Below are 15,033 nucleotides of genomic sequence, written 5' to 3'. Positions count from 1 at the left end.
TCAATACCACAGATTGTTGGGGTACAGTGGTAGTGTCCCTATCTCTGAGCCAGAAGGCCTAGGTGCAAGCGCCACTTGCTCCAGAAAAGCGTCATAATAATTGAAAGGTCGATTGGGTTGATGCCAAACTGAAATGCCTTGATGCTTGTTCTGAGTAGTTTTCGTTCAATACATTGTGCATAGTTTATGAATGTATTTATTTTTTCCTACATTTAAAATTAGATCTTGCCAGCTAAACAAACAATCTATCAGTCTATTGGACATACTTTAAGAACATGCTAATGGCTACATCGGGTTGGCACTTCCGACTCCTGAAGTGACATTCATATCCTTTCTTTGTGAAGTCCCATTTCTCACAGCACAGCTATAAAGGGCAGGTGCCAATGAAGTTAAAAGCTATTGGCAGCCAATTTACTTAGTGGACCAACCTTGCTGACCTGTAATAGCTTACCACTAGTCACAGAGAAATTAGAAATTTAGTTTTAACTATGTTTGTTTCTTCTGGTCATGGGTTCTATTAAATATTTGCATTGTCTAGCAATGGGATGGATTCTAGAACATTGGCCACTTTAGCCCTTCCAGAACCTCGTCAAAAAAAAAACCTTCAATATGAATGGTACTTCAGCTGAAAACTTTATGTAGAAGTCTTAAAGCACTGATGGTCATTTACAATATTATTATTTCTTGTTTTTTTGGCTGCAGTTAATACTAAGTTGCTTACGTTAAATCATTGGTTCTTTGAAGAGGGATACTGTAACCAAAATGTCTTGTGCAAATATGGATTGGGAAATTTTAAAAGTTTCTGTGCTTGCCCGAGGAATATCAGAGATAAACCAGTCACACCAATATTTCTTAACAGACTTACGTGTCGGTGAAACAAAATTGCCCTCATGCTGCATCATTGAGCTATTAAGTACTGTAGCTATCCAATTAAACACCACAGGTAGCTCTCTGTGTAGGTGTCATAGAACTAGCTATGTATTGTTCAAGAAACATTCTTTAGTGTAATAGATTGTGTTCTAAAAGGCATAATTGTATTTCAAATGGGTTTAAATCTTTTAGAATGAGACACTTTTCCTGTATATTAGCTCAAATAGGCACGAAGACAAGCTTAATGTCGAGTATGGGACATAAATAATCTGTGTAATTCTGTACGCACCAGGCAGATAACATCTTAATAAAAAAGAATTTGCCTGTTTATTAGTAGAAAGATTGACAAAGAAAAACATTAAAAGCTGATTAGTTCACCTGTTTAGTGGTTTCATGAACTGATTCAATGTTGTGTTACTGAATTACCATGAACAATTAGGTGTTATTACTTAGGACTGAAAATTACTTAATCTATCTGAAAAAAAGTTTGGTAGTTAAATCAATTAAGAAACTCTCTTCATGTTCCCTATTATCCACATAACGATGTGGGCGTACATTGGAAATCCACTTGTAATCCAGTGGAAATAAACAATTCTGTTGTTCTCCCAGGTTACTTTACACACACGGGACACATTCTGGTTCACAGTGGTTGAGAATGTTTTTCAATAAGTGGGAACCATTCCACTGAGCAGAGCAAAACTATCTGGTGAGAGTGCAAATCATTAACGAACATCATGAATAAAGTAGGGCCTTACATTCTATTTGTAATGTTATTACTTGCTTTATTATAATATTACATTAGACCATTTATGTCATTAAATATTTGGGTCTAGATAAAATTCAAATATTTAATATAATATTTAATAAAATATTTAATTAGCTATTTAAATATAAATATTAAATACCTTATGTCAAAACTCATTTGATGTGGATTAGCCCAAATTAACTTTTTCTTTATAAATTTCAGTGAGGATTTTTCCTTGGCTCCATCCTAATTTTCATCTCATTGAGATCATCCAAAAGCACAATTTCAGGTACCACTTCATGCTAGCACAACTCAATTTCTTATCACCACCTCTGCCCACCCTGCCATTGTCTCAGATTTGTCCTACTTTTTGTCTGACGTCCAAAATTTGAAGGGGAAATGTTTTCTCTAATTAGATAAAGGACTGATCCAAACCACTGTCTTCTATCTCTACCACAAACTCCATTCCTGAACCAGTCATTCCATTCCTTGTCACTGCCTGAGGCTGAAACAGATTGTTTGCAACCTATTTGAATCCCGAAATGAGCTTGTGACCACACAGCCACCCAAAAATCACCATCATCTACTTTGACATTTGTAATATTTGCCCTACGCCCATCCTGCCTCAGTTCGTTCATTGCTAAAACCCTGATCCATACACCTGTTACCTCCAGACCAGACTGTTCTAATGCTCTCTAGCCTATCTTTTGTTTCCTAATCTGCATCAAAGTTGAGCTCACCCAAAATTCTGCTGCCTACACTGTAACATGCAGAAACTCCCATTCTGTCATCACCATGTGTTGGTCGATACACATTGATTCCTGATCCAGAAAAGAACTGATTTTAAAATTCTCATCCTTGCTTTTATATCTCACTGCAGTTTCATCACTCCCAATCTCTGTAAACCTCTGAGATCTCTGCACTTTGCTAAATCTGGAACTTGCACATCCCATTTTTAATTGCTTCACCTCTGGCAACTGTCCCTTCATCCACCCCAACCCTAAGCTCTGGAATTTTGACCCTAACCTTCCCTTCAGTACATCACTCCTCATTAAACCTTCCTTTTTGATTAATTTTTGATCACTGGCCAATGTCTGTGAGGAGTTTGCACATTCTCCCCATGTCTGCATGTGTTTCCTCCGGGTGCTCCGGTTTCCTTCCACAGTCCAAAGATGTGCAGGTTAGGTGGATTGGCCATGCTAAATTGCCCATAGTGTTCAGGGAGGTGTAGATTAGGTGGGTTATAGGAGGGTCTGGATGGGATGCTCTGAGGTTCGGTGTGGACTTGTTGGGCCAAAGGGCCTGTTTCCACACTGTAGGGATTCTATGACAGCTGATTATCAAATGTTGTTTGGCATATTTTGCTATATTAAAAGCTCTACATAAATGCAAATTATCGTTGATCTTGTTGATGATCAGATTGCAAATGGCCTAGTAAATAAAGAGCTAATCCAATTTGGCTGTAAATTATACAGAAGAAATGTTATAGAATTTATATGCCATGAATCAACCGATCTTGAAAAGAAACAACTGTATGACTTACATTTATACAGCACTTTTTACAACCATTGGAAGTCTCAAAATGCTATGTATCCAATTAAGTTCCTTTTGCAATGTAGTCAAAATGCACATAGAAAACCCCCACAAACAATGTGATAATGGCCAGATAATCTATTTTTTTCATTGAGGAATAGATATTCACTGGGACAATGGGAATAATTCCCCTGTGACTCATCAATACAGTGTCGTGGGAGCTTTTCCATCCAGCTGAACAAGCAGATGGGGCTTTAGCTCAACGTCTCACGAGAAAAATGGCACCTCTGTCAGTGTTGGTACACCCTTAGCTATACACTGGAATGTCATCTTTAGATGGGAGAGCAGTTTTGGTTTGGCAGTTAGATACAGCTCTTTAAATGGATGAGGGAAGATTAGCTGTGATACGTGCTTCTAAATATTATCTGATGACTCCTGATGGAAAGCACATGCAGCTTGGTACAAGATAAATGTAACTGTGATCTCCAACAGATTACTTCCAGGAAACCATTGTCTTAGGCATGAATATTAAATAACTACTGGAACAGGATATTTTATGCAGACATCCCCTATGGAACAATATCCAAACAAGAACAACTACATCCAGACAGCAGACTGGATTTACCTGCACCGCCTTCTCCATGACATTTAGGGATACACAATAAATACAGGTCATGTCAGAGATGCCCAGAGCCCCTGAACAAATAAGAGAGTGTTAATACTTTCCAATTCCATTCCCTAAGGGACAATTCTTGTATAATTCTTATACTTGGACAAAGCATGTTATGTTGATTCAGAAGGATGCTGCAGTCAAGCGTAATCCTCTCATCAGATATATTTATAATGTTTTTTATTAACCTATTTTTCTAATCAATGTGTTCAGAGATGTTATAATACACCTCTGGAGCAGGTGAGACTGCAACCCAGGCCTTCCAGTCCGGGGGTAGGGACACAAGAGGGCCCTTCAGATATGTTTGTAACTATTTTTCCTGATCAACCTATTCAGTAATATTATTACACACCTCTGGAGCAGGTGGAACTTGAACCCAGGCCTCCCAGCCCAGGGGTAGCAACATCACCACTGTGCCACGAGAGGGCCCTTCAGACATGTTTGTAGTAGTGTTCCCAGGGTAGAGGTCAGCTGTCACTCATTTCAACCACTCTCTTTCCAACTGCCTTTTGTATCAGAATCAGTTGTCCTGCTCCAGCCAATGTTAGCAAGTGTATCATTTGTGGCAAAACATTAACAGCCGAACCATTGAGGGTTGGTAGGAATTCAAATTTGCAATTATGTTTTTTTTAACAAAGTGCTCTCCATTTCAGTTCTGAGCACGGTATCAACTGAAAAATAGTACTTTTCAAATTGACATATTGGAATACTCAAGTCATGTTAATGCAGGACTGCTCAGTAACTCTGTTGCATTAGTGCAGAACTGAGGAGTGCCTTCATGGAATGGACAAAATAGAGATAACACAGATGCTGGAAGTCTGAAATTAAAACAGACCATTGTGGAAACTCTCAGTAGGTCAGGAGACATGTGGGGTGAGAATCATGAGTTACTAGTTCAGAACTTATTCAAGTTTACTAAGGTTATAGTTCAGGGGAAGGACGACAGGTTTGAGAAATAACCTACATCGAATGGACTGCAGTGATTCTAGAACGCACCAGCCACACCGCTGCCTTCTCAAAGACATCTGGGAATGATCAATAAATGCGGGCTCGGCCAATGTCCCATCAGTGAATAAAAGTATCACTCGCACCAAACCCCCAGAAAATACTGAGAAAAACTCCCGCAATGCCCTGTCATTAAACCAGAATTTAACTTGGTCCAGTGGCTTGATCATATTGAGTTGGCGATTAAAACGAAAAAGAATGTGTTTATTGCAATAACAATTGTGCAGGGAATTACCAACATTCAAGTTTTTTTTAAATTCCGCTCGTTCTTTCTGTAAGAAATGATGACAGTTCCCCCTTTAAATGCTGGGGAAGGCCCTTTAAAGTGACGGGGAAAACTGCACTGACAGAACAAAAACAAAGCTCGAAACTTTCTGTTAAATCCCTTTGCTAGCAATGCCAGGGCAGGCGTTCCCATTGCTTTATTATTTTTGTGAGATCCTGGGGCATTAATAGCGAATAAGCTGCGGCGGAAATTGTTGATGTGCCCCTAAAAGTCTTCGAGAGTACTATCCACGGAGGCGGCCGGAGGCGCTGGGGCTGGGAGTGCGGTCAGGCTGAAACTGAAGGAACCCAGCGTCAGCGGGCGGGGCTGCCTCAGGCGCCGCACAGCGTCCACTCTGAATGAAGGCATTTGGTACAAGTGCGTTCCCTGGGACAGCACGGGACAGGACACGACCGCTCATTCTGATGCGTTTGGTTATCTGGGATCGCTGCTCACACAAAAAGGCACTTCAAGGGTCCTCTGACTCTATCTAGTCCCTACACATGGATAGGAGCAAAGGTAAGTGAGTGCAGGGCGCAATCTCATCGTTGTATTTTCTACCCCACGCTATTTTACGGTGCCCTTTTTTCCCCTCTCCCTGTTAACTCCTATACTCGTTGGGTCTATCTCCCCGCCTTCCCTTTCGTCACTGGCCCGAGGAGGGCAGCCTAAGCTGTACCTGATAGACCAGAGCCCACTCAGGGCTGAGAGTCACTCTCCAGTGCCTGGAAAAGGTCAGGGCTGCAATCACTCTTCACTTCCTCTGGACTCACCGCTCTTTTCTGTTTAACGCCGATGCCCTGTCATTTTGCAGAATTGTTCCAATCTTTCCCGGTCCGTCATATGAGCTTGGGGAAGCCACTGGCGGTCTGCTTGCTTTTTAAACTCCTTTAAGTTGAGGGTCACCCTGCATCTTGCTCAGCTCCGAGTGAAGGGTGTAATGTTCGCCAGGAATGTGCGAGGCTAGATCACGGACCGGTACAACTTGCTGGGACTGTGTTCCTTTCACTTTTTGGGACTGTCAAAAACTGAATGGACGTGAACGTTTGTGAATTGGAATGAGGTGCGAGCTGCCTCTGATAAATTGGGGAGCGTTGCTTCAGTGAATGATGAAGAGGCAATGGCAAATGTTTACATAATGCATGGAGGAATTGCTTTTGTTTGTTCCTGTCTGGCGCAAACGGGAAAACGCAAACAGGCTAATGAGTGGAATTCGGGATAGTATTAGATATAAGGAACAGTCATGCAGGTTGGTCAGAAAAACACCAGCAGACCTGAGCATTGGGAGCAGTTTAGATTTCAACGAAGGAGAGAGATTCAGAGAGGGAAATACAATAGGAGTAGGCTTGTGGGATCGTGCCAACTGATTGCAAAAGCTTTTATAGGTATGTGAGGAAAAAGGTTAGTGCAGTCAGAAACGGAAAGTTATAATGGGGAACAAAGTGATGGCAAACTGATTAAATACATGTTTGGGTTCTGTCTTCACAAACGAGGCCAAAAATAATGTCCTGGAGACTTTGGGGAGTATAGAATATAGTGAGAGGGAGTAACTGAAGGAAATCAATATGAATGGGGAAATGGTATTGGGGAAATTGGTGGGAGTAAAGGCTGATAAATCCCTAAGCCCAATAAACGTCACCCCAAAGTATTGAAGGAGTGGTTTTAAAAATAATGGATGCATCACTGATTATCTTCCAAGATTCTGTGAATGCTGGACCAATTCATGTTGATTGATGGGTTGCCAATGTAATCCACTATTTAAATAAAGGATAGAGAGAAAACAGGGAATTATAGGCCGGTTAGCCTGATATCGTTAGTGGGGCAAATGCTAGAGACCATTATAAAAGATTTAATAGCAGAGCACTTTTGAGATAGAGACAATTTTGGACAGAGTCAGCCAGGATTTATGAAAAGGAAATCATGCTTGACCAAGCAAATGGAATTTTTTGAGGATGTAAGTAGTAGAGTTGATAATGTGGCATGAGTAGATGTGGTTTACTTGAAATTTCAGAAGACTTTGCATAAGGTCCCATATAAGAGATTAGCATTTAAAATTAGAGTGCGTGGGATTGGGGTAGTGTTCTGACATGGATAGACGTTGGTGGATGGTGAACAAAGTGGGATTAAACTGGTCTTTTTCCAAGTGGCACACACTGACCAGTGGGGCACTGCAGGGACCCACACTTGGACCCCAGCTATTCACAATGTATATTGACAATTTAGATGAGGGAACAGAATGTGATATCTCCAGGTTTGCAGGCAATACATAGCTGGGTGGGAGGTTGAGCCATGAGAGGATGAAGTGTGATTTGGACAAGTTGAATGAGGGGGCAAGTGCATGGCAGATGAACTATAATGTGGATAAATGTGTGGTTACTCAGTTTGGTAGCAAAAACAGGAAGGCAGATTAATATCTGAACAGTGATAGATTGGGGAAGCGGGAGAGGCAATGAGAGCTGGATGTCCTTGTACACCAGTCACTGAAAGTAGGTGTGCAGGTGCAGCAGACTGTGAAGAAGGCGAATCGTATACTGGTCTTCATAGCGATAGGATGTGAGTACAGGAGCAGGGATGTCTTGCTGCAGTTGTACAGGGGCTTGGTGAGACTGCACCTGGTGTATTGTGTGCAGTTTTAATCTCCTTATCTGAAGATGGATATTCTAGCTATGGAGTGAGTGCAATGAAAATGGTTGAGGCCAAAACCTTGGATGTTTTCAAGTAGGAGATAGATATAGTTCTTAGGATCAAAGGATATGGAACAAAGTGGGAACAGGGTACTGAGTTGGATGGTCAGACATGATTACATTGAATGTTGGAGCAGTCCTGAAGGGCCAAAGAGTCTACTCCTCCTCCTATTTTCTATGTTTCTGTGATCCCTTGGATTCATGACATGCAATATTATGAAGCAATGATATAAATGAATCTGCCCATGACCTGGAAAAGCTGTTAACACCGAGCTGTTCACTGGGCTGTGCTGTTTCAACGGTGTCTCTGACCGGACTGTTGACAGGACAGTAGAGCCGTGCCAGTTAATATGGTCCCACTCATACACTCAGAAATCCTACAGCAATGTTGCTTTCAGTCCCCACAATAGAGCTGAGAGCCTTTATTGCAACTCAAATCAATTCTGTTTCATGAGCAAATAAAGATTCAGGAGTGGTTTGAGAACAAAGATGTGCACTGTTTACACTGTGAGGCACGCTGGTGATGTGTGAGAATGAATGCAGTTATCGGAGATCAATTCAGGCTGAGCAATGGCATCCTTTTCCAGGTAAATGGACTATGAGCATTTTGTTTGCAACTATCTAAGTAAGATTATCTGGAAGCACTTACTCCTTTTGCTTATTGAATTCTTAGTATTGTTAGGTTTCGTCAGACAGACAAAATATTTACAATGACCCAAAAATCAGAGAGCAGAGAGAACTGCATTGCAAATCTTACCTCAATGAATAACAAGGATGGATGAGTGGGTGTTGTGTAATTTCTGTTCCTGTTTATTTGAAAAATTGAATTCATTCAGAAAACCCTGAGAGCTATAAGTGGGAGGGACAGGAGTTTATTTAATATGTTTCATCCGGTGTGTAAGTGACAAATGGTTGTGATATGATAGTTTACAGATTCTAATTTTCTAGTTGATTTAGAAGTCAGTGGTGTGCAAAGTAGGAAACTTCAAACCTTTATTATCATTTGTGCACAGGACTGTTTCAGGGACTAAGTGTTTCCAATCTCTGGCAAGGTCATCTGAGGAGAGGGGAAAATGGAGGAGTCAATTCCTTTGCCATTTAAAGATGTCAGCTGTCAGGTCAAGTAAGGAGCAGCACTGACACCATCCTTGGAGAATTTCTGGAGGATGAACCATCCCACTCCTTCTGACTAAAGTAAATAGTCGGGAGCTTAACTGAAAACATGTTAACCATGTGATTTATCAATTTGTGCTCATATTTATGCCAGCTGTTATGCGCTGTGACAGCTATAGCTCAATCAGGTCTGGTTATCAGCTCTTGTCAACACAACACTGCTGATACTGTTTGTTAAAACTCCAAACTACAAACAGTTTTGGCTTTATCAGCTGGGGAATTGGTCTTTATAATATAACTATTTAAAGCCAATGTGATATAAATGAGCAAAATACTGATTAGAGCAACTAGTAGAAATTACTTTTTTTTTTCATTCTTGTGGTTGTGTTACTGGTAATACCAGCATTTAATGCTCACTCATTTGCCCTTGAATTAAGTGGCTTGCTCAGCCTTTTCAAAGAGCACTAAGGAGTCAGCCACATTATTGTTGGTTTCACAAGTAGGCCAGACCGAGTCAGGATGGCAAATTTCCTTTCCAGAAGGACACTACTGATTTAGATGCGTTTTTACAACAATTCTCTATGGTTTCATTGCCTCTATTACTGAAACTAGCTTTCAGTTCCAGATTTGCTATTTAAACTCAAATTCCAGCAGCTGACATGATGGGATTTGAACCCAAGTCCCTGGAGCATTAACCTAGGTCTCTGGATTTCAAGTTCAATGACATCTGTACTATGTGTCCCCCAACTTTTAAAATTATGTCTAATGCATTTGTTTAACGATGAAATAAATAGTCACCTGATAGTGCAGAACTTAAGTATTGCCCAAAAAAACTGCTTTGTCAAAGCTGTTCATCTTGCACTCATCAGGACAATCTGCAGGAATACCAATGAAAAGGGAAAACAATGTTTATACTGTATAAGAGGAGTGTGTTGATTGGTTGGCAAGTGGAGGCTGGTTTGCAGAGGCGTTTCCATGGAGAATGCACCAGTTAAATTTGACTGACAGTACTGTGTTGACTATGATGGGGTAAAACATGCAGCTGTTGGGTATGGTTCTCCAGCATCTCAAGATGCTGACCAAATTCAGCTGAAAATTGCATATGTTTCCAAAAAGTAGGCTTGGATGAATCAAGCCCTTTAACACACCATCTTCACTCCAAGTCCTTGTCATAAGTTGGCCAAAAGCAGCTCTAACAGTTTTGGCCAAAGGCCAGCAGCTGAAATGATGGGCAGAATCTTGCTGGTCCCACAGAGGTGGGCTCGAGGTGAGAATGGCAGGAAGTACTGAAATGACCTCCGAATGACGGTAGCCTTTTCACCTCTGGCCATTTTTGTTGGAGGCCAAGTGAAATCAACAGTGGCTTTTCATTCAAAAAATGTGGGCAGCCGGCCTACATAATTCAGTGTTCAATAATGGGCAGAGTAAGATGCCAGTGGGTCAGCTAGGCCTCTTCCAAAAACTCCACCCAACCAGAATTGGGGGCTCATAGCTGACAGTTTCCCCTCCACATGGGTGGCCTGCCAGCTGTGGCCACACTTTAACATCTAAAATATCTCCTGTTGAAAGGACACTGCAAAATGGGTCTGCCCCATGGTCCAATCCCTAGCCTTCTCCCTGCAGCAGTGGCTGCGCCCAACTCTTCCCATTGGGCTGCCATTCTTCCAAGGCTGCAGTCTCAGGAATTTAGAGCAATCTGTAACTGGATACATACGAACATACAAATTAAGAACAGGAATAGACCATTTGGCCTTTTTCAACCCTACTTTGCTATTCATTAAGATCATGGCTAATCTGTTTGCGTTCAGAATTCTACTTCCCCACATATCCCTGATAGATTCTCGTTAAGCAAGAAACCAGAGCTTATCTACTTCTGCCTTAAAAATATTCAATGACCTTGCCCCCACTGCACTCTGAGGTAGATTTCTAAAGTTGCACAACTGTCTGAGAAAATAAATTTCTTCTTATCTTTGTCCTAAAAGACAGCCTGTAATTTTACAGAAAGTATCACCTAGTTCTAGACTCATGCACAGAGGGAAAGCTTCTTTCCATAGCCAACTTATCAAGACCATTCAAAACAACAATCAAATCATCCCTTTATTATTTGAAACTCCAGTGAAAACAAGCATCTCAGCATCTACCCTGTCAAGTTCCTTCAAAATCTTCTGTTTCAATTAGCTCATCCCTCATTCTTCTAAACTCCAATGCATATAACACTCACCCTGTCCCTTCAAATCAATTACAGGCAGAAATATAAAATATTACCACCAGTAACATTTGCTGTTTGCAAAGGGATTACAGTGAAAAATCATCCTATCCATCTCTCAAACCTCGCTGGAGTCTTCAATTCAGATATTGATATATATCAAATTTTTAAAAGGCCTTTCAGATTGTTAGACTTGAATCAATTGGCCTCTTTCTGAGAAGGCAATTGAGCCAGTTCCAACTAAAGACCACAGCTATAGTATGGTCACTGGAGAATAGCCAAGAAGGGTAGCAGGGATAATCCTGGAAATTGCAGGCCTGTGAATCTCGTGTCAGTGGTAGGGAAGTTATTGGAAAAGATTCTCAGGGAGAAGATCTACATGAACTTAGAATCAAATGGACTCATTAGCGATAGACAGCATGGTTTTGTGTGAGGGAGGTCATGCCTCACTAACTTGATCAAGTTTATTGAGGAGGTGACGAAGATGATTGATGAGGGAAAACTGGTTGATGTTGTTTACGTGGACTTCAGTAAAGCCTTTGAAAAGGTCCCTCATGGCAGACTGGTATGAACGGTGAAGTCACATGGTATAATGCTTGCAAGATGGATACAGAACTGACTTAGTCATAGGAGACATAGGGTTGTGGTGGAAGGATGCTTTTTGGACTAGAGGACTGTGACTAGTGGTGTTCCACAGGGATCAGAGCTGGGACCTCTGCTGTTCGTGATCTACATAAATGATTTCAAAGAAAACCTAGCTGGTCTATTTAATAAGTTTGCAGACAATACAAAAATTGGTGGAGTTGTGGATAGTGAGGAGGATTGTCAGAGGATACAGCAGGATATAGATCAGTTGGAGGCATGGGCAGAAAAATGGAAGATGGAATTTAATCTGGATGAATGTGAGGTGATGTGTTTTGGAAGGTCAAGTACAGGTGGAAATTATGTGTGAATGGCAGAACCCTTAGAAGTATTGATATGCAGAGGGATCTGGGTGTGCAGATCCACAGATCACTGAAGGTGGCAGCACAGGTAGATAAGGTGGTTAAAAATGCTTACGGCATGCTTGCTTTCGTTGGAAGGGGCATTGAGTATAAGGATAGACACGTTATGCTGCAGCTTTATAGAATCTTAGTTAGGCCCCACTTGGAATATTATGCACAGTTCTGCTCACCACACCACCAGAAGGATGTGAATTTTCTGTACCTTCTCCAGAGCAGGTTTCCAGGATATTGTCTGGTATGTGGATGTGAGCTATGAAGAAAGGTTGGAAAGATTGGGTTTGTTTTCGCTGGAACACAGGAGGTTGGGGGGTGACCTAATAGAAGTTTAGAAGATTGTGAATGATGTGGCTAGAGTGGAAAATATGAGGCTTTATCCCCAGTGTGGAAGGGTCAATTACTAGGAGACACAGGTTCAAAGTTGAAGAGAGATGTGTGAGGCAAGTTTTTCACGCAAAAGGTGGTGAGTGCCTGACGTGCGCTGCCAGAGGAGATGGTGAAAGCAGACACAATAGCAGCATTCAAGAAGCACCTGGACCAAAAATATGAATAGGAAGGGAATAAAGGGATACACATCATGTAAGTGAAGACAGCTTTAGTATGGAAGGACAAAATGTCTCAATTCAGGCTTGGAGGGCCGAAGGGCCTGATGCTGTGCTGTTATTGTTCTTTGTTCTCATAGACCCATAGAGCATCCAGGAGAGACTTTACTCAGAGCATTGATAGAATGTGAACTTAACTAACATGAGAAGTAATTGAAACAAAGAGCATAACTGTATATTTGAGAATGCTAGCTAAACACATGAGGGAGAAAGCAAAGAAATATCTGTTGATGGTGTCAGACTATCTTGTGCCTTTCATGGTTTCCAGATGTTCCAAAGTGCTTTACAATCATGGAGCCATACAGCACAGAAACAGATCCTTCAGCCCAACCAGTCCATGTTGACCATGTCTTCAAGTTAGACTAGTCCCACCTGCCTGCAAATGGCCCATATCCCTCCAAAACTGTTTAATGTAAGAAACATAAAGGCAATTTGCACACATCAAGCATCCATAAACAAAAGCATAAAAATGATCAGATAAACTGTTGTAGTCATGGGGATCTAGTGAGAAATATTGTCTAGGACACCAAAGATGACTGCCTGAATTTTTCTTTGAAAAAGTGCTGTGACAATTTTACATCCATGTGAAGGCAGGGCCTCAATTTAACAGCTCAGCTGAAAAGCAGCATTGCAGACAGTGCAGTACTGTCTCAGTACTGCATGAGGTTGTCAGGCTAGATTTTGTTCAAGTTACTGAAGTGGGACTTGAACATGTGACCTTCTGACTTGGAGGCAAGATTGCTACCAACTGAAATGCAGCTGACATGAGAACGGGTTGGAGGAGGCTTTGGTGGAGCATAAGCATTACAATTGATTTATTAGACTGGATGGCCTATTTCTGCAATGTAAATAAATACTCAGTGTCTGTAAGGATAACAATAATAGCTCTGCATGTAACAACTGCTAACCATTCCTTTGTTTCTATATGTATATAGAATTACAGAGAAATTACAACATGGAAACACACTGTTCAGCCCAACCATCCCATGTCAGCTATTTTTCTCCATATGAACAGCTGTTCAAATCCTACATTCACACCCTATTTAATGTCCTTTAATTTCCTGTTCCTCCAATATTTTATTTAACACTCAAATTTTGACTTGGTTTCTGCTCATTAGATAACCTGACAAGATGAGAATGACAATGGACCACCTTCAGGAGCCACCATAATCCAACTTCCCATATGCCAGATCTATTTCCTTTGTGGGGAAAAAAAATCTCGAAGGAAATGTACAAGAATTTTTTTTTTAAATTATGGAAGTATTTTGATGAACTGAGTACAGCAAAACTGTTTGAATCGGATCCACAATTTCAACCTCACATCAATATCTTAGTTATTAAATAGATTAAAGTACATTATTTTGATTCCATGACACACAATAATCAAATATGTTAATTGTGTAACTCACTAAAAGGGCATCATTGTTTTTATCCAATACAATATAAGTTTCTGGACCCATCAACTTACTCGGAATTATGTCAGCACCTCGCCATTTAAAGAGGAATCCCAACTGTCCATGTAAAATGTGATTTAATGTAACAAGATGCAATGTTTTATGTTGTTTGTGTTTTTATTACAGGAAAAGCATAAGTGTAAATAGCAATGATTAAGCTACAGTATTTGTTCTGATAAGGAGATGTAATTTGTTGTGTAGTCCTGTAAAGCGCTGTTAGTAGTTATGCTAAGAGCAACATGTGATATCCTACTCACTTGTTATAATACCAATGTTAACTTGCAACTTTGAACAGGATCACTTCATACTTAGGGAAATTAATAGGCTTTTCGGTTTAACATGTGTTTCTAATCAAATAAAGTGCTGTCCGAACATATGAATGATTGTTAGTATGATCATTTAATCTTAGTGGCTCACTGTGGTTTAGAATCGTAAGAATAATCACAGCATGGAAAGAAGACATTTGACCCACTATGTCCGCAAGAACAACTTGCTTGGTCCTACTCTTCCATCTTTGCCCTTTAGGCCTGCAAATTATTATTATTCCATTCATTTTTGAATTCCTTAACTGAACCTACACCAGCAAAATCTCAGGCAATGCATCCCAGATCCTAAGCACTTGCTGTGGAAAATCCTTTTTTAACTTTGTGTCGTAATTGCTTCATTGCCAATCAACATAAATCAGTACCTTCTGGTTCTTAACCTTCCTATCAATAGGAACACATTTTCATATCTGTCCAGATTCCTCATGATTTTGAATGCTTCTGTAAAATATCATCTTAGTCTTCTCTTCTGGAGGGAGAACAGCCCCAGCTTCTCCAATCTGTCTATATTGCTGACGGTCTTGATCCCTGGAACGGTCTTGATCCCTGGAACGGTCTTGAT

The 15,033-nt window shown here is 40.7% G+C and overlaps 1 protein-coding gene across 2 annotated transcripts in view; it reads left to right on the top strand.

Moving 5' to 3' along the window:
• The first annotated feature begins 5,167 nt into the window (after positions 1-5,167).
• Positions 5,168-15,033, top strand: part of afap1l2 (actin filament associated protein 1-like 2) — a 216,440-nt gene continuing 206,574 nt past the window's right edge. The window contains exon 1 of one of the 2 annotated variants that reach the window (XM_048609072.1): positions 5,168-5,607. In XM_048609072.1, the coding sequence (XP_048465029.1) occupies positions 5,592-5,607 (16 nt within the window). In that variant the 5' untranslated portion in view covers positions 5,168-5,591. The remainder of the gene's footprint in view (positions 5,608-15,033) is intronic. The other variant, XM_020528765.2, reaches the window with a different exon arrangement.

Source organism: Rhincodon typus, chromosome 20, assembly GCF_021869965.1.
Source record: "Rhincodon typus isolate 14 chromosome 20, sRhiTyp1.1, whole genome shotgun sequence".
In the NCBI taxonomy this organism is placed as follows: Eukaryota; Metazoa; Chordata; class Chondrichthyes; order Orectolobiformes; family Rhincodontidae; genus Rhincodon; species Rhincodon typus.
The sequence above is the reverse complement of the archived record's forward strand: the minus strand, read 5'-3'. Positions and strand labels throughout refer to the sequence as shown.